This window comes from Exophiala oligosperma (assembly GCF_000835515.1).
Source record: "Exophiala oligosperma strain CBS 72588 unplaced genomic scaffold supercont1.11, whole genome shotgun sequence".
NCBI classification, from domain to species: domain Eukaryota; kingdom Fungi; phylum Ascomycota; class Eurotiomycetes; order Chaetothyriales; family Herpotrichiellaceae; genus Exophiala; species Exophiala oligosperma.
Genome location: NW_015622828.1, coordinates 987495 through 1008396, shown reverse-complemented (window position 1 = coordinate 1008396; position 20902 = coordinate 987495). Strand labels below are relative to the sequence as shown.

The 20902-nt window shown below is 50.7% G+C and overlaps 7 protein-coding genes across 9 annotated transcripts; 3 read left to right on the top strand and 4 right to left on the bottom strand.

Annotated features, from left to right (window-relative positions):
• Positions 1 to 129: 129 nt before the first annotated feature.
• On the bottom strand, positions 130 to 5287 carry PV06_10061 (uncharacterized protein; the record flags this gene model as incomplete). Its single annotated transcript, XM_016411556.1, has 3 exons — positions 3761 to 5287; positions 3613 to 3708; positions 130 to 3564 (listed from the first exon to the last, which is right to left on the bottom strand). The coding sequence occupies exons 1-3, from the start codon at positions 5210 to 5212 to the stop codon at positions 130 to 132; spliced, it is 4983 nt and encodes a 1660-aa protein (XP_016258310.1). The 5' UTR covers positions 5213 to 5287.
• Positions 5288 to 5470: 183 nt separating this feature from the next.
• Positions 5471 to 7856, top strand: PV06_10060 (uncharacterized protein). The gene has a single exon (XM_016411555.1). It carries the CDS (start codon positions 5851 to 5853, stop codon positions 7438 to 7440), a length of 1590 nt encoding a protein of 529 aa, XP_016258309.1. The 5' UTR covers positions 5471 to 5850; the 3' UTR covers positions 7441 to 7856.
• Positions 7845 to 10029, bottom strand: PV06_10059. 2 transcript variants are annotated; one of them, XM_016411553.1, is made up of 4 exons: positions 9667 to 10029; positions 9573 to 9583; positions 9408 to 9437; positions 7845 to 9259 (listed from the first exon to the last, which is right to left on the bottom strand). In XM_016411553.1, exons 1-4 carry the CDS (start codon positions 9730 to 9732, stop codon positions 8452 to 8454), a joined length of 915 nt encoding a protein of 304 aa, XP_016258307.1. In that variant the 5' UTR covers positions 9733 to 10029; the 3' UTR covers positions 7845 to 8451. The 2 variants fall into 2 exon arrangements, with proteins under 2 accessions (XP_016258307.1, XP_016258308.1); XM_016411554.1 differs by having other exon boundaries at positions 7845 to 9437.
• Positions 10030 to 10422: 393 nt separating this feature from the next.
• PV06_10058 lies at positions 10423 to 13537 on the bottom strand. 2 transcript variants are annotated; one of them, XM_016411552.1, is made up of 3 exons: positions 13401 to 13537; positions 12112 to 13337; positions 10423 to 12054 (listed from the first exon to the last, which is right to left on the bottom strand). In XM_016411552.1, exons 2-3 carry the CDS (start codon positions 12395 to 12397, stop codon positions 10784 to 10786), a joined length of 1557 nt encoding a protein of 518 aa, XP_016258306.1. In that variant the 5' UTR covers positions 12398 to 13337; positions 13401 to 13537; the 3' UTR covers positions 10423 to 10783. The 2 variants fall into 2 exon arrangements, with proteins under 2 accessions (XP_016258306.1, XP_016258305.1); XM_016411551.1 differs by having other exon boundaries at positions 10423 to 13337.
• Positions 13538 to 14879: 1342 nt separating this feature from the next.
• PV06_10057 (uncharacterized protein) lies at positions 14880 to 16533 on the top strand. Its single transcript, XM_016411550.1, has 4 exons — positions 14880 to 15629; positions 15689 to 15809; positions 16060 to 16210; positions 16266 to 16533. Exons 1-4 carry the CDS (start codon positions 15410 to 15412, stop codon positions 16416 to 16418), a joined length of 645 nt encoding a protein of 214 aa, XP_016258304.1. The 5' UTR covers positions 14880 to 15409; the 3' UTR covers positions 16419 to 16533.
• Positions 16534 to 16573: 40 nt separating this feature from the next.
• PV06_10056 (uncharacterized protein) lies at positions 16574 to 17398 on the bottom strand (the record flags this gene model as incomplete). Its single annotated transcript, XM_016411549.1, has 1 exon — positions 16574 to 17398. Exon 1 carries the CDS (start codon positions 17243 to 17245, stop codon positions 16574 to 16576), a length of 672 nt encoding a protein of 223 aa, XP_016258303.1. The 5' UTR covers positions 17246 to 17398.
• A 494-nt stretch (positions 17399 to 17892) lies between these two features.
• PV06_10055 (uncharacterized protein) lies at positions 17893 to 20506 on the top strand (the record flags this gene model as incomplete). The annotated part of the gene is made up of 1 exon (XM_016411548.1): positions 17893 to 20506. One exon carries the CDS (start codon positions 17893 to 17895, stop codon positions 20362 to 20364), a length of 2472 nt encoding a protein of 823 aa, XP_016258302.1. The 3' UTR covers positions 20365 to 20506.
• Positions 20507 to 20902: the final 396 nt, after the last annotated feature.

The window sequence follows — 20902 nt, the reverse complement described above, 5'->3', positions numbered from 1 at the left end:
CTCGTTAAAGGAGAGAGAACAAGACACGATGGACTTCTCGTTCATACTGCTGTGTAAGGCATTGTGACTCTGACCCAAAGGCAGGAAATAGTTCTAGTCCAAAAGGCCCACTGCAATAGGTAATTGCTCTCAGCATAGTCCAAAATCAGTTGGGTCAAAATCCGCATCCATATCCACCAAGTCCATATCGTCCGTCATCATATTCACATTCAGATCATAATTCTCTTTTCCAGTTAAACCATCGCCACTATCGAGCTCATTCATCACATCCTGCACGACCGGGTTGCTAGCCAAAAGTTTCTCGGCCTGGCCTAAAACTGCGCAACTCCCACGAACCACCTTGTCCGGCGTCCTGAAAGTGCCGTTTCGCTTCTTGGGACTGCCATTAGCGGCGGCCACGGTCCCCAGGGGACGCTGTTCCTTTGTGGGGACGGTCGATGCTGGGTGAGAAGATCCTCGGTCTCCTCCGCGCGTAAACGTACTTTTTTGTGTCGGTCCCGGGATGGCCTCGAACAAATGCGACTGAGTGGCACCCATTGGCAAATCTAAAACCCAGCCTTTGTCGAGCATGATCCTGACCATGCCTTGAAGAATTGGAACGTCACTGCCTCCCAGGGTCTGCTTACTGCCGAGAATAAGTAGCTTACTCCGAGCCCGAGTTACAGCGACGTTCACTCTCCGCCAGTCTTTCAGCAAGTCTCCCACGTGGCTGTTCTTGTTGCTTCTCACGCAACTGAGAATGACGACTTCTTTGTCTCGACCCTGATACTTGTCTGCGGTATGCATCTCGACTTCTCCCGCAGCCACCGATCCAGCTGCAGTTTTGACATCTGACCTGATTAATGCGAGTTGAGAGCGATAAAAGGTTATAACACCGATCGATCGAGGAGCAATGCCCGAGTCAATCAGAGTAGCCACCAATTGAGCCGTCAACTTGGATTCGCATGTGTTTGTGATACGTGCTCCGGACACAGCTTCTTGTCCCGAATCTGGTGAATTGATAGTGTCTGTGTTCAGGAACAAGCACCGTGAGGATGGCAATAGCGCCCGCATGAGCCAGCAGCTACTATCAGACAAACAAAGATCTTGTGAAGACAAAGGCGCAGTCGAAGCAGTATGATGGTGTAGAGTAAGCCCAGCTTCTAAATCAGGAATGTGCAAAGTTCGATTCGCAACCGCTTCGTTGCCACACTTGATTCGGCCAATGTAAACAAGCTCTTTCGACAACAGCATGATGTCCTCTGCCATTCGATACTGGTGTTCTAGATTAACGACTGACTCAGGCTGTGCATCGGACAGGAGCTTGAAAAGGCTGACGTCTAGACCACCTTCTAGAGCTTGTTTGTTCTGCACCAATGGTGGTAACTGGTAGTGATCACCGACGAGGATGAATGTACGGGCCATTCTGATCGGGCCTAAACAGACAGGCAACGTGATCTGAGAAGCTTCGTCGACAATACAATAGTCAAAGGTACGCGCGTTGAAGATGCCATGACTAACTCCAAGGCAGGTCGTCGCCACAACTTTGGTATTTTCCCAAGAATCGCGTAAGTCTTCCATGGTATGTTTCGGGGCCCCGGATAAGTGTGCAAAAGACTTGATATCAGGATGCACTTTGTTAACAGCACCAATGCGTAATATCGGAATCTTGTCATCCTTAATTTTCAACAAGATGTTGTCGACAGCTGTATGAGTGTAAGATGCAAGGAGAACTGATTTGCCCTGTGAGACCAATGCACGGATAATGTGAGCTATAGTGGTTGTCTTGCCTGTTCCAGGCATTCCCAGAATCAAGGCATAATCTTTTGCACTCATGACCTTCTCGATTGCTCGACGCTGGTCGATATTCAAATTCGACTGAGACGCTGTCCCAGTCAAAGTGTACGCTGTTGAACTAACTTTAAACTCGGGAGGTTTGTTGTCGATGATCAACTGTCGAAGTTCACGTGCTCTCCAGAGATCTTTCTCCATCATGCGGATGATGTTATTGCGAGCGGTTGCCATTCCATTAGCAAATTCATCCTTGTCAATCCGGTAAAGAAAAGGCGAGTCGCTGGCAGATGCATCTTCGATCTCGGGAGCAATGACACCCGAGAAGACCTGGTTCTTAACCGAGTCAAATCCCTGCAATGTCCGTGTCGCCTGTCGAAGTTTTCGATCTACTGCCACCACAACTCGGGTGGGCCGTACGTTCGTGACAAAACCTGCAGCAAAGTTGAAGTGACCGTTCTCGTCGGATATCACGATAGGATCCCCTGTGGTGATTTGAGATTCCGTGAACGAATATCCAGGGCGAGGTTTGTGCTTCACAAAGGTGTACTCAAATCTGTTGATCTTCGAGCTCCCGGGATTTTCAAAAGCGGAACCTGGTTGTATCATAACTTCAGAGAAGCATCTGCCGACAGCCTCGCGTTCGGAGCTCAGCATCGTCCATAATTCCCTTCGAAACTTCATACTGTCGCGTTCTTCTCGTGTGAGCAAATCGTCCCACTTTCTGAAAAAGGTCTGATGAGCTGGGCTAAGATGGTCAACCACCTCATTGAATATGTCCCCTAGCCCGCTGGAAACACCGTCGCCGCCTTCTGAAAGCTTGTGATAAATGAAGCAAGCAGGTTTGGAATAGCAGTTCTTGCAGAGATGCTCCTTTTTGATCATTGGCGGCAATGCCAACTTGTCGTGAACATAACAAGAAAGTTCATTCCGCTCAATGATCATATGCCGAAGCTCATTTCTGACGCCCTCCACGCGGAATGTCTTTGATGATTCTAAATAATACAGGATACCACATGTAACGTTGATGTCGTATCTGTCAGACAGGAGCAGAGTGTATAAAGCCGTTTGCACTCGATGTTGTTCAACGTTGTCTCTCTTGCCTGTCTTAAGCTCAAAGGGAACCAGCAGGGTTCTTGGCGCGGAGTCTTCTGGCAGCTTCATCTGTGCTTGCACTGTCGCATCTATGTTACCTTTAAGCCCGTACATGGGAGACCAGATGTGTTCCTCGAGTTCTAGCAGCTTGTTGATTGTGGTCGGAACGAGCAAGCCATGGCGGTCACGAGCCACAGCATCTGGGGATAAAGTATCACCCACAAAGACACTTGCCCAGGCCATTAGCTCAGGTGCTTTCCCAAGTAGATATTCAGCAGCATCTTGCATCTGGACATTGATCTCATAGAGCGACTCGAGATAGTTTGGCAAGATTTTGGCGATGATAGCTCTGATTGTATCGACGTCCCAAGTGTTGATACACAGCGCTTGTCCAAAGACTTCGTGCAAGATATGACCATAGACTTGTGGTTGAGTAGCTGCCCCGGTGGCTTTGACTCTGTCTTGCAGCACTGCTCTTCGCGTGCAAGTGAAAGAATCACCTACCACAGTTGAAGAGATGAGATGATCAGGATGGAGGATTATCATATTTTCGGCGTCATTGACGACGCACTGCCCGGTGCGATCAAAGTTCCCAATGATGTGGACATATGAGCCTTTGTTGCAACGAGTATCATACCAGGACTCGCGGAGGTAGACGATGTAGAGCATACCAGTCTTTTCATCCTTGACGGAGAGCATCTGTAACGTGTCAGAAATGGATAAGTAGCGAAGAGCAGGTGGGCACACTTTTTCTGGTCGCTTACGTCCTGGCTTGTACTCGTACATACTCTCAAACACGTCGATGACAAGGTAACGTTTGATGGCTCTGTTATCCACAATGCTCTATATACTCTATCAGCATTTTTCATCAAATTAGGTCAAGTCCTGAACCCACCGAGCCAGCCGGTTTGCTTCCTCCCCCGGTAAGCGAAGTCGCGTTAGCGATGACGTTCCATAAGTCATCATCGTCATCATCGAAAGCGTCGTCAAATTCATCAAGTGTTTCCAAGCGTTTAGGCTGAACAGCTGTAAAATGTACCTTGTTTGTTTGTTTCTCAGTCGGAGACTTGCTCTGCGAGTCATATTGAGCGGCCAGACCGATCATTTCGTCCATGATGTCTTCGTCGTCATCGTAAAACTCGTCGTCAAACTCCTCGGGAGCCTCATTCATATTGGTTTCATCTGCTAACTCTTTCGACGTCGCGCCAGCTTCATGCATTTGTTCGGCCGCATTCGAAGGGCCAGTGCGACGCTCGTTCCTTGCATTGTAAGTTTCCATCTCTGCCTCGTGCTCGAGTGCATGCTCCAAATTTTCGAAAGCCTCGAGATCAATGCCATCATCTTCAAATTCAGAACTGAAAGACTTGTCCTTCTGAGCATTTCCCTGGGACTTCGGACTGGACGCTTGGGCAAATACATGATCGGCTACGTTTTGTCCACCTCGCGATGCCCAGCCTTGGCTTTGGGGTCGTGTTGGCGATACTAAAGCCTGCGAACGTCTCGCCAGATCTGGCAGAGGGGAAGAACTTGAAGGACTCTCCTCAGTCGGGACAGGTTTCTTAGTCAAACTTTCCTGTATCTTCTCCAAGAGTAGGCCAACACGAGTGTTATTGGACAGGTCGCGACGGAGGATATCTTGTCGAGACGCAGCAAACAGCTGTTTTGTGCGGCCGTGATTGATGTTGGACTCAATCCTCCGGCGCTTTGCTTTAGATGTGGGCCATTCTACTCCGCAGCTGTGTGTTCGGCGAAGGCTGCCATCTTTACTAGTCGTGCTAGGAGTTTGCGGCGACGAGGGGATTAGGTGACCATAATTCGCCGTTGCCTGCCCATCTTGATTATTCTTCGGGGCATTTGCAACGGTGTATCTGTTCCAGAGATCTTGGGTGGGGTCATTGTTTGGAGTTCGTAGGGATTTATTCAAAGTATCGAGGTTTAAAGCATCATTCTGTGCTGAAACGTGTTGTGAGGACGCCGGTGATGAGCTATGTGCACGCTTCCTACTTCTTTGCGTTCCAGCCGCAGCTCCTGATAAGTCTGAGCTATGCGGATCCCACAGCACATGATCTCTTGGTGTTGCTAGTGGCGGAGCACAGTTGAAAGCATCTTCAGTGTTTGCGATGAGATCTTCAAACGGGATGCGTACGGCTGGTGTATGAGGAATCTTTCGTTCGGGAGTGCAGGAGTCAAAGTTGTGTTCATCTTCACTGCATCCATCTATAGGGTTTTGTTGTTGGGATGTCTGGTTTTCCTTGTCTTCTTGTATCGCAGTCAACTTGTTATTGTACGCATGCGCCTTGCCCTTCTTTGGCGATTGAGACGAGGAGGTGAGGGGCGCGGAGGGCATAATTCCAGGGCAAACGTTGTCGACAAGGCATGGCCAAACTAAGGAAAGGAAATGGTGAGTCGTTGCAGCAAGAATTCAGATCCAAAACAATACTCAATGTTTGTGGTCAATGAAAAGACTCGACGCGGTTAAGAAAGAGCGACGCGACAGAACGCGCTGTGCAGACGTGGTCACGGGACTTTCACAGGAATGATGTCATTGGGCACTTACAGCCTCGGACTCGTCAGCTCGTTTTTTACAGAACACAAGAATCGAAGGATCGCAATTGCACAGCCTCCAACACTTCAGGCGCAACACAGCACGAACGGGCAAAGGAGATCACAAGAGATTGCCTTGAGTTGACACAAACACTCTTTCTCCTACGGTCCATATTAAGATCACTCTGACTCGAACGCTCGCCCAATCCCTGGATATGACTTGGCCTCGCACCGCGTCCTCGACATCATACCACGGAGGTCAGGGTTGGCAAACACGAGATCCGAGTTTACCGTGCCGAGTCGTTAAACCTTTGATATGATGAATCAATCCATCTATCTCAACCTGTATCCTAAAGAGCTTTGTACGACATCACGACTCCCTTTACTCGACTAAACGCACCAGACCTCCTGGTCACAAGACCAGCACTTTCAAGTATCACCATGTCACATTCAGCACCACATTCGCCTGCTCGACACCAAGACTCCGATGCGGACTCTAGTGTTTCAGCCTCAAGGCCTTCGCCGAATAAATTAATGCGACTACTCGAATTGAGCGCGGAGAGGGCATCATCGCTACCACCTCGACGATTGTCGTCGCCCGTGAAGAACATTCCGCAGATCCGCCCTCGTTTAAACGAATATTACACTTTCGACCATGCTGTTCAACTTTTCAGACGCTCCAGGAACATTATTGTTCTGAGTGGGGCAGGAATCTCGACCTCTCTAGGGGTTCCGGACTTCCGCTCGACGAATGGCGTCTACAATTTACTGGTGGACTCGAAGTATGACGACCCCCAAGAATTGTTTCACATTGACAACTTCAAGACGGATCCAGGCGAGTTCTTTAAACAGGCTGCAAAGGTCTTCCCTAGAATGCAAGGCCTCGTACCAGCCAATGGGGCCGACAAAGACAGCGCTTCATCTGAGGCTCCTTTGGTTCCCAAGTACAGTGCGACCCACGCCTTTCTCGCCTTGCTTCAAGCTAAAGGAAAGCTTCTCACCAATTACACTCAAAACATTGACGGCTTGGAGACAGCAGCTGGTGTGACGACAGACAAACTCATCCAATGTCACGGGACGTTGTCCACCGCGTCGTGTATGAGTTGTGGGAAGGCGATATCGGCCAGAAAATACATGGCCGTTGTACGCCAAGGCAACATTCCTTTTTGTAAATGTTCACTTGACGTTGATAAAAAGGCGACGAAGCAAAGAGGGCGAAGCGGGAAAAGAAAAAGAAAACGAGACGAACTTGAAGATTCTGACTCTGACATGGAAGAGAGTCGGAGACCTTTTCCCAAGGGTTTACTCAAGCCAGACATGACTTTTTTCGGGGAACACATATCGCAGTCTTACGCTCCCAGGCTGAACATCGATAAGACGAAAGTGGACCTGCTCGTTATCATCGGCACATCCCTAAAAGTCGCTCCGGTAAACGAAATGCTCCTTGCCATACCACCCAATGTACCACAGATCTGGATCAGCAAGGACCGGTGCCAACGAGAAGGTGTCAAGGTTGATATCGAACTCTTGGGCGAATGTGACTTGATCATTGGGGAAATTGCCCGACGGGCCGGGTGGACGGCGGCTTTGGAAAAGCGATTATGGAGTCCTCAAGCCGTGAAGAATGTTCAAATTCCCTCTACCAAGATCAAGACACCTCGGACGGAGACGGAGCAGAGAGGTTCGAACCCAGACAAAGTCGAAGAGGGTTTGCAGATTCGTAGCAAACCGGAGCACGCGTCCGAGGTACCAACCCCTACAGTTGATAAGCCACTCATCAAGGTCAACGATGAAGTGGTCACCGCTGTCGACCTTGACTCTGGTCAAAAGGCATTGGTGGAAAGCTCCGAGAGTCAGACGAAGTCGAGTCAGCCTTCTCTTTCAGCCACGTCGACTTCGACAACAAAGTCGGACGAGCAGAGTGGCAAAGCAGACCAACTGATACTCAAGCCGCCACTTCCACCGTCCAAGGTGAAGATTGAGCTTGAACTGGGCCAGAGGTCGAGGTGGTATGTCCGAAGAGCGAGATGATCTCTGTGTTGTATTCGTCAGGGGACTGAGAGTTTGTCGGTTTTTTTTGTCGTTCACATTTTCACCTGAGAAGGAATTATGTATTAGTTACTGCGTCAGACATCATTCACGTGTATGATTCAAGAGGCAAGGAGATTTGGCAAATGACGCTCGCACGAATACGGGTTCGCAAGGATGATGTTGTAAACAACTAAGCTGTTGGGTATCACCATTGGTCCTCTGCACAGAGTATCACACGTGTCAAGGAGGTCGGATTTCAAGGGAGTGTAGGAATTGGATGGGCGTTGAACACCATGCCTGGAATAAGTCGAGCAACCTCGAAATTGATCCGTCGACAATGGCGACCTTTGGACACTCTGTATGTATGAAAACAACGTCAAAAACAATCAAATGAGAAAATAAACATGAGTTCCGTGCATATCGACTGTCCGTTTCTCACCAAGTACCTATCCATTGTCTATGTCGTCCTAGCTTCCCCGTACTAGCAGTGGAATCAGAGTCTGAAGAAACATCCAAGGCTGTCGTTTAGTATTTGCGAGATCAAGCTCAGTCTTCTTTGCCCGTCCGATTGGCCGCTAGCAAGGCATAACGTCGGGTGGGGTGTCTATCAAAGTGTCTATTTCCCTTTTGCTTCCTCTTGCTCCCGCCCCAGATGGTCGTACAGGATGCTAGAAAGAAAGACACAGGAGAACAAAATCCAACCAGTAATTCCCAACGTCAGCCATCAAGAGGATTCGGATTGTCAACGACATCGTCGCGAGGACAAGAACTTTGCCCTTTCCCGACCCGTTTCGCAGAGTCAGTCTCACTATGACCATGTTCTGATGTGACCACTCGACAGCTTGACGGTTTCTACCAACCATATAAACACGTACGCCTTGGACCTGGAACTGCCGCGCTGAGTCGCCATTGCTGTGAGACATTTACACCGTGGAATTTTGTGTGTTTGCAAGCATTTGTACCTTTCTTCTTTTCGTTCTTAGATTTTTTTTCCTTTGCAAGTCCATTTCTCTAAGCGACAGGTTGTGCGCCCATCTTGCGGAACCAGTCAATGACGCCGGTGTACACCACGAGCAACACACCACCGCCAGGTCCCAGTCTCAGCACCTTTGGCAGGAAACCCTTGTACAGGGCGGCGAAGCCTTCCTCCTTCATGATCGTCCCCAATCCGGGCCAGGCCCAGTTGTACTTGGGCGCGCTGCCGGCGACCTTGGGGCTGTTCTGGATCCTGCTCTTGACCACGTCCATGGGCGTGTTCAGTATCGTCCCGACGGTTCCTCCGATCGCGCCCGACGTGAAATCGGTGAACATGGCCCTGCCCTTTTCCTTCTTCGGGTCGACCTTTGGCATCAGCGCCTTGACCTGGAAGATGCAGCCGAAATAACCGGCGTTCCAGAGGATGTGGCGCCACAGCGTGCTCTCCAGGCCGTTGTACATGGCGAGCGGGCCCTCTGCCTTGACGGTCTTGACCACACAGTCCACGATGCCGTTGTACTTGCCCGCAGACGAGCGGTCCTGGAGTCTGATCTTGACGAGTTCAAAGGGGACGACGACGAAGGACTCGGTGGCACCCGCGGTGGCACCGGTCAGGATGGCGAGAGGTTGCGTCGGCTTCTCGACACCGAAAAGACGACGGTAGAAGACACCCCAGGAGTCGTTGGCGGCGAACTTGGTGGCACGCTTGGGCGCCTCCATCATGATCGGGGCCGCAATGCCACGGTACAGTCTCGAAGGACCCTCGTTTTTGACAATCTTCTTGAAGCAGTCGGCCATGCCGGTGTAGTAATCTTGTCCTGGAATTGGCTTTCCCTGCAGTTGTCTGTGTAAGAACCACATTGTCAGTAGTGGCTTCTTGACGCGATTCTACCAAGATTGATCATCCAGAAAGTGCCAACTTGGGGCGAGAGATATAACTCGACGCCCGTGAGGGGAGTAGCCAAAGTAAGGAACAACCAGGGTATACTAACACTCTCGTCTTGATCACATCCAGCGGATACCTAGAGACATTCACACTTGTCAGCTTCACGGCTCATTCGTTGTTTATTCGCGCAGGGAGTTTTTCGTTGAGTCGCGCGCAGGGGCAGGATGAGAATGGATGTGCGAAAGGTTCATGCACAGCTATGTTGGCTCACATTATCAAAATCTACAAGACACAGGTTAGCAACCAACCGCGACCTGGCATGGGAGTTGCGGTCCCAGTTGTAGCGCGACCGGGGGATAACATACTTCAGACACACCGGCGACAGCGCCAGCAGCGAACTGGTAGACGAAAGGAAGCGGCTTCTCCGTCATCTTGACTTCTTTTTTGTTTTTTTGTTTTTGGTATGTGCTTTATCCGATGGCTGACCAGGAGGTGGTTGAGTCGTGTGTGTGAACGAGCGACCAAGGACGAACGGACACCGAAGAAAGGAGTGGAGAGAGTGAGCCAGAAGAAAGCCTTGCTTTATCCTCGCTACTGTGCGCAAAAGGTGTGAGATGAATCTGGTCGATTTGCTACTACAAAGGTAACCAGCAATAATGTCGGGTATTAATGGATATGGAAGAAATTATTTGTTCTGAAAGCGAGTAGCAGGGCGCAGGAGGGACGATATCGGCTCCCGCTCCGGCGCAGCTTGTGTGGTGATGGACGGATAAATGGCGGCACCAGCCTCCAAAGGGGGAACACTATGCGGGTTGAGTCGGGCACCTACCCAGTATTTCTCTACACCATATGGAGAAACTTGGAGAAGCCCTGCTGCATTTCGGTTATGGATCCGAGCAACTACAGCTACCGATACTCCGTTGGTACGGAGTACCGATAGAGACCTAAGGGAGGGAGGTAATCACAATTTCCCCTTCCCAGAGGGGTCTCCAGATGACCGTACGGACTACAGGATCAAGCAGCAGACTTCGGATAGTAAGCTAGCAAGATCCTCTGTATTTCCCAATGATACAGGACCTAGACACTGGCTGGGCATGTCTGTAATTCGAATCGCAAATGCATGGAAATCCCTTTCGATGCTATTACCTCCTCTACTACAATACAAGCCCCTATGCCGTACCGCAGTCAATCCTGCAAGGACAAGAAAGAAAAAAAAAGATGAGATGTTCCAAAAGGGAAGGGGTATCAAAACTTATATGCCCGAGCAACCGTCAATACAATCAAATAAACCATTCCCAGCGCCAACGAAACAAGACAAAACGAGAGACAGTCAACTCGACTCAAGACAGCACTCCACCCACATCTACCGTCTCGAATTAATGCCATCATGACCAACTGCGGTCTGTTAAGCTGTGACACTTCATCTCAATCCACGTCACGTTTGCTGCAAATGCTGTATACACCATCGGATTCACCACATAATCAGTTCATCTCCATGAATTCGTCCTCTTCCTTGAAGCTGATTCCTCCATGACCGGCACTGTGCCAGTACTGTGGTTGCCCAGGGTTGCTGCCACTTCCCGTGCCACTACCGCCGCTGTGGAAGCCTGGGCTGAGTTCGAAGTTACTTTGGGGGCTCATACTGGAGTTGCCTTGAGCCTTGTCTCCAGCAAGATTGGTGTGGCGAGGCACACGGAGACCGCTTCCGTCTGTCCTAGAGTATGAAAACGTACTTGAATCGTTCTTCTCCATGGCATCCAGGACCTCAGAGCGCATCCGTTTCTCGTCGTCTGTAATCTGAAATGGCCACTGACCACCCAACTGGGTGATGTATGATGCTAACTCATCTTCCTGCTGATATTTCAGATGCAGTGCCCACATTAGGTCTCGTGTCCAGCTGACTGAGCCGTTGAGAATATCACCTTTGTTGGGACCCTTTTCCTTGTCTTCAATGGGCAGCCCAATGGTAATGTTACCCGCAGTACTAGCAGCGCGCCGACCCGAGGCACCTGCAAGCAATGAGGTTGCCGCGTTGTTAGCATTGGGAGGGCTCATGCTAGTAGCACCCATCGTCGGTGACAACGGACCGCTGGTTTGCAATTGTTTCTTGACCTTGTCGTCATCGAGTCGATGCTGTGGTACCAAATGCGATAGGTCTTGTATCCGTTCGTTGATGTTGTCTCGACGTCTTCGTTCCACGGCGTTATGCGAAGCTCGTCTCCGGCGCTTCTTGGCTTCTATGGTTTCTGCACTTGTCATGCCATTTTCAACCTTGGCAGGCAAGGACGCATGTTGTCCAGAGCCAATGGTTTCTGAGATGCCAGCATGATGCATGCCAGTGCCCGGTGATGACAAAGGGGAGTCCAGGTACGAGTGAAGACTTCCGGGAGTGCTATCATACTGGCCAGAAAGAGTCTTAGAGTGGCGGCTGTGTAGATTGGGGGCTCTAATTGGTCGACTATTGGCAAGATTTCCGGACTCTGGAGTGCCAATGTGAAGTCCTGCCATGGCGGCCGCTCGTGGAGTCAATGGCGATCTCTGGTCCGAGGAGGATTTGCGGTTCGCTGATTGTATGCTTGGACGTTTACCGAACTGGCCACCCTGGAGAGGTGACATGTGCTGTGGCAACGAACCCATAGGTCGAAATTGATTGTAGTCGAACGTTCCCAGAAAGGGGCTCTGAATGGGTGGTCCATCCGGCGTACTCGAGTACACGTTGGACATCTGGTTTTGTTGGCTCATGGGTATGGCACCTGAACCTCTGTTATTGTTGCTCGACTGGTTGAGGGTTGTGAAGTCATCCAACATGCCTTGACCATTATGAGAGAAGTCTAGACTTTCCAGCAATTCGCTGTCATCGTAACCTGAATTGCCCATGTTGAAACTCGACGACATGTTGCCGCCAAAGTTGTACTGCATGCCGCCGAAGTTGGACAGTTCGGACGGATTTATGCTTCCATTGTCCTGAACATTGAATTGGTTGTTGAAACCCTGAGAGGTATTGAAGTTGGAAGAAGACATGAACTGATTGGGGTTGTTGCCGAAATCATCGGGCTCGCTCTTGATGTACGGCATCCCACCTGAGGAGTGAGTCATGGTCTAGGGGAAAATAAAGAGGAATGGGTCGGGGCTTAAAGATATAGTGATGGTGATATAAGCGTGTGGTGATCCTCGATAACGTTGTCAAAATCGCATATCACACAGCCTCAGCCATCGCAAAGCTCTTCTCGGTAATAGTGGTCGTCAAGCAAGCCGGATATCGAAGGAAAGTCCCGTCCCGAGGGCGTGGGCAGGTCCGAAAGAGGATAACCAAGAGAGTCTGCTACCAGGGATCTGGCATGTATGACGCGAGTCTCGGACGTATAGAGGATAAGGCTGACTGCAGTATGCGCTGTAAGCAGAGATTCGACCTTGTCCGGGCTGATTCCGTCCTATTGGATGCAGAGTATGACAGTCTTATGAGGGAGAATATAGTGGCGTCAAGCGAGGTGCTCGATCGAGTGAAGCTCGATTGTAATCAAGGACGATTGGTGACGCTTGTGAATTGGCAAGGGTGTTGCAAGGTTTGAGCGCTTGAGACCGCCTTTTCAAATGTATCAATCCTGAATCAAATCCGCGGCGTAAGGGCACGGGCCGGCGATCGCAGATCAAGTAACGTTGCAGTCCGAGAATCACTCGAGATTGCTGATAGTCGAGGGTGTAATCAATGCACACCAACAACTTGCGACGTGGGAATGTGGTTCGAATGTGGAGGAGGGGTTCGGAGAGGTTCGAAGGGATGCGGGCCGGTTAATCGTGGATAAGGCGACAATGCAGTCGAGAGTCGGTTGAGAGATCGCTGAAGTGTGAAGAAGACAGAGTGATGGATGGAGAGGTGCACAGAGTGAGAGCGGGATGTGAAGTCGGTAGAGAATGTTGTCCGCGTTGGTCGTTGGCGTGGCAGAGAGGAAGCGCAATTGAATTGATTGATGAATTGGGGAGGGAGGCCGACGCACACGCCGCCTCGCCGGGTCGAGTTGAAAATGGAAGGAAGGACCTGGCGGCGCCACTGTCAGTCTGTTCTTTCCTCGAGTCAACTTCGGCCTTGGCACGGACTCACTCCTTGGCTGGCTGCAACAACCTGCAGCTTGACTCAATCGTTGTCAGTAGAGAAGTGATTGGGCACTTGAAAGGTACTTGATAGGTGGCTTCAGCTATAGTTGCCTTTGTCTTTCGATCGTCGGATCTGGCGGGGAAATCCAGTCAAACCACGGCAGAAGCAATTCAAAAGCCACCAATGCAGTCGATTGTTAGGGATTCAAATCTAGGAACGAAACGGAGCAGAGAGGTCCTCGCTACGTTCGTCAGGGTCACTAGACTCTTCTTATACCCTCGAATATGCAAGGCTATGTATTGCAGCATTCAGCACCTAACTTAGCATACTCCCTCCGTCCCTTCCACCCACCCTCTGAATTGGGTTTGCGTGTGCACCTTTTCTGTCTCCATCCTCGAGGCGCAGCCACATGAGGCGGAAGGCCCCGGCAATCCAATCGTTCACCCTACCATGCCCTCTTGGCCAAGACCCTGAAATGGGGGGTGCGGTCGATAGGCAATGCGAAAGGCGGCGTATGCATTGTTTCTTGCGGTCGCAAACTCCTAGTCTGTATACTTTATGCCTGCCTTGTCGCGTAGGTCATGACTGTCTCGGGTGGCAGAAGAAGAGGGGTCATGTTGGTGTCCAGCAGCAAAGTCCGCCCACATGGCTTGGTACCAATACACCCTTTTTCCTGCCATGGTTCCGTTCCAGAGTCCAGCATGACTTGCATGTCGAGTAGTCATGATCCCAATAAGAGATCATCCGGGTTGGAACGGACGCAGGTCAAGTGGCCTCGAGAGATCATTTGTCCAGAATCAAATATCAGCCACACCTTACCGTAAAACCCCGCGCTTCAAGGCTGGCAGACGCCATGGCATTCTGCCATCGTTATCAGGAAATGGCAATACGCTCCAGCCATTGGCCCCACGAGGAGTCCTTGGAGCTTAATGGGGATATGGTCGGGATGGAGGAATGCGCTTCTCGCCCGGGCGTTGTGCGACCTTTCACTGCATGTGTCTATCCAACTTTCCCCACGAGTTCTGTCCAGATAACGATCGTTCACTACGATTGCCCCATCGAGTGCAGACTTATGCAGTGCGACTCAAAGGGGCCCAGGATCGCTGGACTACCACTGGAGCATCACGATTTGGACAAGCCAGCGCCTGCCGGATGGTTCGTGCCGAAGGCTTTTGGCGACAGGCTTCTAGCCTGCACCAGCCCACCCCCTGCGATGAGTGCCAGAACGAGAATTAGCTTTGGATTGGTATGTTGATCGTATGTTGATCGTATTGGTGAGCACGCACGGCACGCCCGGGCTTGACGTGACCTGGTCGGATTGTAGACATGATCAGTAATGCAAGTGATAGATACATGAAGGAGTGAGAGATTCGGGCCTGATTGGTGAGCTCCGCATCGATGAGTCTGTGCCAGGCTTAGCGCAATTGTGGCTCTCTTGGATCTGCGGGCCGCTTGACTGCTTTAGCAAACTCTACTTTCTCGACGCAGCCTGCTCTACGACGCCTCGACTGTTGTGAAAGGGTGGTCGGTTCATGCTGGCCGCCGTCTATCGTTCGACATCTTCTACGCATCCATCGTTTCCCCATCTCTGCCTTCCAGGATTCTGAGTGGTTCCACTTCGACGAACGGGCCAACCTGACCTTAGACATTCTGCAGGCAGCCGCCGTCCTATCTTCACAAGCGTTCAATTCCAACCGCTTCTGAGGGCTGCTTTCTGCCAACTTCTTTGTGATCGACTACTCTAGCTCCAATCCATACAAGGTCAGCCTTGTCGGCGAACACATTGCGACTGTAACGCTAGGTCTAAAAAAGACCCCCTACCTCGTCTTCCGCGGGCCTTCTCCTCCTCTTGTTTCTGACACATCGAGCACAATACCGGGTCGAGACTGCGCGCTTCCCAAAAAGAGTTGGACCCCGAAACAGGACAGTATCTGCTTGTGGAAACTACTCCTGCCCAGGTGGCAAGTCGTTTGGTGGGAATAAACGCCTCGAGAAGGGTGGAGTGACCGGTCAAGATGACTTCGACAGTCTTCCGGGACTCGCTGAACTCGTTAGGGTGGTCGAGAAGAGACCCTGATGTGCCGGCCAACACGTCCTCGACCCCCATCCTGTCGAGGCTGTCCTTGCTGAACCCATTTGGAGACAGAGGCTATGTGCAGCTACCCACCCACGAGGCCCCAGGTGCACCGCTGCCTGCGCCGACAAGGAGAGAGGAAGAAGAGGGCTGGTTTGCCTGTAAGTCGTCGAAGTATACATTCTTCAAGCCAAACTCGCTGACCTGCGTGTCACTACAGTAAGCCGATGGGATCGTCTGCTCATATTCGGTGGATGCAATCTTGCCGCGTTGGCATGCTTTGTTATCTGCTTTGCACTATTTCCAGTCCTCTCGCTCAAACCTCGCAAGTTTGCGATTTTGTGAGTGTTTCTATCAATTCCTCTCTGAGTTTATGGCTGCACACCATCCCACTCTGAATCACATGGCCATGTGACTGCGCGTAACCCCATGATGATGTCAGCTCTTCTATATCAAGCATGACGGCTTATGCTGGGGACAATCTGCTTGGCACCCACCCTCGCTTGACATGCTGGGCTACTTCGTATTATGAACCCTGGGCAATGCATTCGTATTCATGGAGAATTCGGTGTGGCTGACGCGTCGCGATAGGTGGTCGGTCGGCTCCCTGCTGTTCCTCGCATCATGGGCTTTCCTGATGGGCCCCTACCAATATGCTGTCCATCTCATGTCGGGGCCTCGACTGCCCTTCACCGCAGCCTACTTCGGATCTATTGTCATGACGATTTACTTCGCCGTCGGGGTGCGTATTTCCCGTTATCTCATACACCATATTGCGATGCTGACATGGCCTGAAGCTCCATTCCACCATCCTGACTCTTTTTTCGTCAATCATTCAACTAGTGGCGCTGGTATGGTATCTGGTCAGCTATTTCCCAATGGGAAGCACGGGCTTGCGCTTTGCGGCGAGGATAGGTGGGGGTAGGGTTGCTGCTTGGATGAACGACTGAAGGCTGTAGTTGTCCAGACATATGTCATAACCTTGTAACATATCTGTCACAGGTGATCGTGCTTGGTGCACACTATTTCATTCGCTGAAGGGAAAAAAATCGGCGTGACCGGCCGGCGTGATCTTCGTCTTCATCAACCATGCTAGTCCTGCTGATCAAGCGAGTCGTCTCCGAACATCTCTTTCGTCGTTGCCGACCTCTCTGACTGCATCTGTGATCAGCTCGCGCAGTTCTCTCTGGCCCTCCTCGGTGTGAAAGTTTTCGCTGGCAGCTAGCTCCTCGATTCTTCTCCTGAATTCTGGATCGGGTTCTTGCTCCATGTTGCTACCCGGGCCGGGGACTGCAGTGTCAATGTTGATGGTTACATTCGGTGGAAGGGTTGGAGGATGTTGAATGCCGTTTGAGACAGGTTCCATGCGGCTAGACACGGCATCTCTGCCAGAAGGCGCATGGCTTCGAAGGTATTCTGCAATCTCTGGATATTCTTGCTCGGCCTCGAATTTCTGTTCGGCGGTCACGCCTTCGTCATTGTTGACATCGACATCAACATGTAACTCTTCGACCAAACATCTTGCAACTTCTGTAGTTTCTGCAACGAACAGGCAGGTCTCTCCATCCTCGTCTTTCAAATTGATATTCACTTTGAACTCGTGAACCAACACTTTCAACAGGTCTACGTGATTGTAGGAGGCAGCTGCATGCAGTAGGGAGTAGCCATGGGCATCCTGCATCGATGCTAACTCAGGCTTCGAACGTAGGAGGGGGAGGAGACGAGGGTCCGGGTCTGGGGTGACTGCGGCAAGGAGGAACGGGTTGAGGTCAGACATGTTGTGACTGTTGTTAGATTGCTATTGCTCAAGTCTGGGCGGCCTCGAAGCACTCTCAGGCGCTGCAGGATCACTGGGAGAATTAAGGCAAAGGCGCAGGTAAAACAAAGAAGTCACACTTTACATATACATTAAGGTCCAAGGTTATCGCGGTATTGGACACAACCTGTGCTGCGCGGGCCAAAGAAAAAAAGGCGGCACCAAAAGACGAATTGAGTCAGTGTGGCCTTGCAGATCTCCAACGCTAAGATTTATCGATACAAGGCTGTCCAGGCACAACTGGCGGCCACAATTTTCCGCCACTTACAGTAGTTCCCTATGAACAAGAAAAAAAGCGACTTCTCCAGAGTAATAGTGTTTCACAGTCCAGTATCGACACCTGCGGAGTCAATACAAAGGTCGTTGAGTCATTGTTGCCTTGGTCTTTTCATGGTGACTGCGGGCGACTTGCTCGTTCTGATGCACCTGCCGATTTCTGCCATAATTATATTTTATTATTTTGAGGGTTTGCTCCTAATCTCGGAATCTCTTTATCGTCAGCCCGTCAACCTTTTCCCTTAAGGATTCAAAAATCTCATCTTAAGACTGAGACGTGTCGGTCTTTGTCGATAACAGTCTCATTACGGTCAGCCCAATCTGCGTTTATCATGAGTCAGGATCCTCACGAGGTCGCTGAACTGGTGAAGACCCTTGAGGCCAATAAAGGCAAAGGTCGTGGCGGCCACAAGGGTTTCTCGTGCAAGAAAACTACTTTCTCTGTCGATGGTTCACAGTCGACCGTCGACTCCTGGAGATTCAATGATTGGGACTACAAACGAGATGACCTTCCAACGTATGCCCGAGGTCTCTTCACCACCAGAAGATCCAATGGTACACCCGAAATCGCCATTCGCGGCTACGACAAATTTTTCAATGTCGATGAAGTTCCCAGTACCAAATGGGTCAGAATTGAGAATGACACTACGGGTCCATATGAGTTGAGCGTCAAGGAGAATGGCTGTATCATCTTCATGTCTGGCCTTGAAGATGGTACGCTTCTGGTCTGCAGCAAGCACTCCACAGGAGCAAGATCCGACGTCGTTCAAAGCCACGCCAAGGTGGGAGAGAAGTGGGTTCACAAGCACCTGGAAAGTGTAGGCAAATCTCCTCGAGATCTAGCTCTGGCACTGAGGAAGATGAATGTGACGGCAGTCGCGGAATTGTGTGATGACGAATTCGAAGAGCATGTTCTTGAGTACCCTCCAGAGACTGCCGGCCTCTATCTGCATGGCATCAACTTCAATCTTCCCGAATTTGCTACCTTATCAGGTCCCGAAGTGCATGAATTTGCCGATGCATGGGGCTTCAAAAAGGCACAATATATCACCATCCAGTCTCTTGATAAGGTCAAGGAGTTCCTGGCAAAATGTGCCGAGACTGGCTCATGGGAGGGAAGAGATACTGAAGGATTCGTGGTCAGATGTAAGCTGAAGAGCAAAGGCGCGAGTTACGCTCCTGATTGGTTCTTCAAGTACAAGTTCGAAGAGCCATATCTGATGTATCGACAATGGAGAGAGTGTACGAAGGCTGTAATCGCAGGCAAACCGCCCAAGATCCGCAAGCACAAGAAAATCACAGAAGAATACCTTACCTACGCACGGCGGCGGTTAGCCCAGGACCCCTCGATCGGTAAGCTGTACAACCAGAATCACGGCATTATCAAGATGAGAGACGGGTTCCTGGCGGAGATAGGACAGAAAGGATCGGATATCATTGCGCAAGAAAAGGCACAGGGAGCAGGTGGCGGCGGCGATGGGCAGGTGTCGCCTGTTGTGTTGGTTCCCATTGCAACGATTGGTTGTGGCAAGACGACTGTAGCAACTGCCCTGGTGCACTTGTTCGGCTTTGGTCACATCCAGAACGACAACATTGAAGGGAAAAGAGATCGACCCCAACGGTTTGCGTATGCTGTGACCAACTCAATGGCGACGCACCGAGTGGTCATTGCTGATCGAAATAACCACCAGAGACGAGAACGTGAACAAATCATCAACGATGTCGGCAAAGTGCTCCCCGAGACACGATTTGTGGCTTTGCATTATGTGCATGAGCCCAAAAACCAGATGCTTGACGACATTCGCATGGTCACACGAGAACGAGTGCTTGAGCGAGGAGATAATCATCAGACCATCCGAGCTGGTAGCAAAGGCCAAGACGAAATCATCTCCATCATGGAAGGGTTTCTTCACCGATTCCAAGGTTGTAACCCTGATTCACCACCGGACAACGATTTTGATGAAGTAATCAACTTGGACGTCACTGCATCATCTCTGGAGAACCTGGAAACTGTCATCACTCACTTGTACAATGCATACCCAGGGCTCCTTCCAGAAGCGATGCCTGGAGACAAGGAAATGCGAGAAGCGATCGAATTCGCAATGCAACATCAAGTCGACAAAAAACATGATCTCGACTTCAACAAATCAGGCCATTCAAACAAAGGACCGAAGAGGACACCACCACCACAGCAGAACCCCGCACCAAGAAAGGCGCTCACTGTGGACCAGTTAGTTGGCAAGCTAGAATATTTCAGTGTGCCTGTCTCTGCGACTCGAATCAATTCGGTATTGAGCACAATGTTTGATTCTGCCGACATAGAAGAGGCACGCATGTTTCGAATGCTAAAGCAGTCACGTCGTATCCAAGGCGAGTTTCATGTAACATTGATCCATCGTGCCTCTGCCAGCCAACACCCCGACATGTGGCAGATGTACACCGAGACCTACAGAGGAGCGGTCGCCAGTGTCGACCTTCGAGAGAACGATAAGTTGATACCGACCATTGGTAGCGCCCGGGTCAAGTTGGAGAGACTGGTATGGGATGATCGTATTATGACTTTCGTTGTTCGCATTTTCCCTGGTCAGGAAGGCAACATGTGGCCAACTGCCAATCCAATCGCGCATATCACGGTTGGGACGTCGGGTGCCGAGGTCAAGCCGGTTGAGAGTAATCAGCTCTTGAGCCGTTGGGAAGCAGGCGACTCTGTTGCCGGTGTGATCCATGACAAGGAGGTTCCGGGGGGAATGATTCTCGAAGGCGCAGTCAAGCCGGTCTTTCAGCGGAATACATTTGGCAGATGAGACGGGAAAAGATGGTGAAATCATCGAAAGGCACGCAAGCCTCTGTACACGAGTAGCATATGATACGGACGTCACGAAAGTATGACTACAGGCATGCAACAGCGAAGGACTCGGTAACTTCATTTAGTTTGGTACTCATATCACAAGTATGTACGGAGTATCAGATACCGAGTACTCGTTTGATACAAAGCATTTCATGTTGGTGGTAGCTCGGTCCAAAGCATTCGTGATTGGTGGTCGCGGGGATGCCGTTGCCTGGTAACAAGCCATTAGCGTGCCAGGCGCGCCTTCCCTCCGTGTCTTCATCCATCGCACCTCGTACTCGTACCCACGGTTCAGTGGGTGCGCCAGAAAGCAGAGCCCTCTTTCATCCATCCTTTTCTTCTCACTACAACCTACCTTGGTTTTCTCTGTACTCTGTATTGTCTCTCTGGTTGGGAAAGCTGCAGCATAGTTCCATTGATCATCGATTACCGCGACCACCCTCCCGTCTTCGTCGAAGTTCTATCAGCGACAAAGAACCTCTGAGATCCGAAGT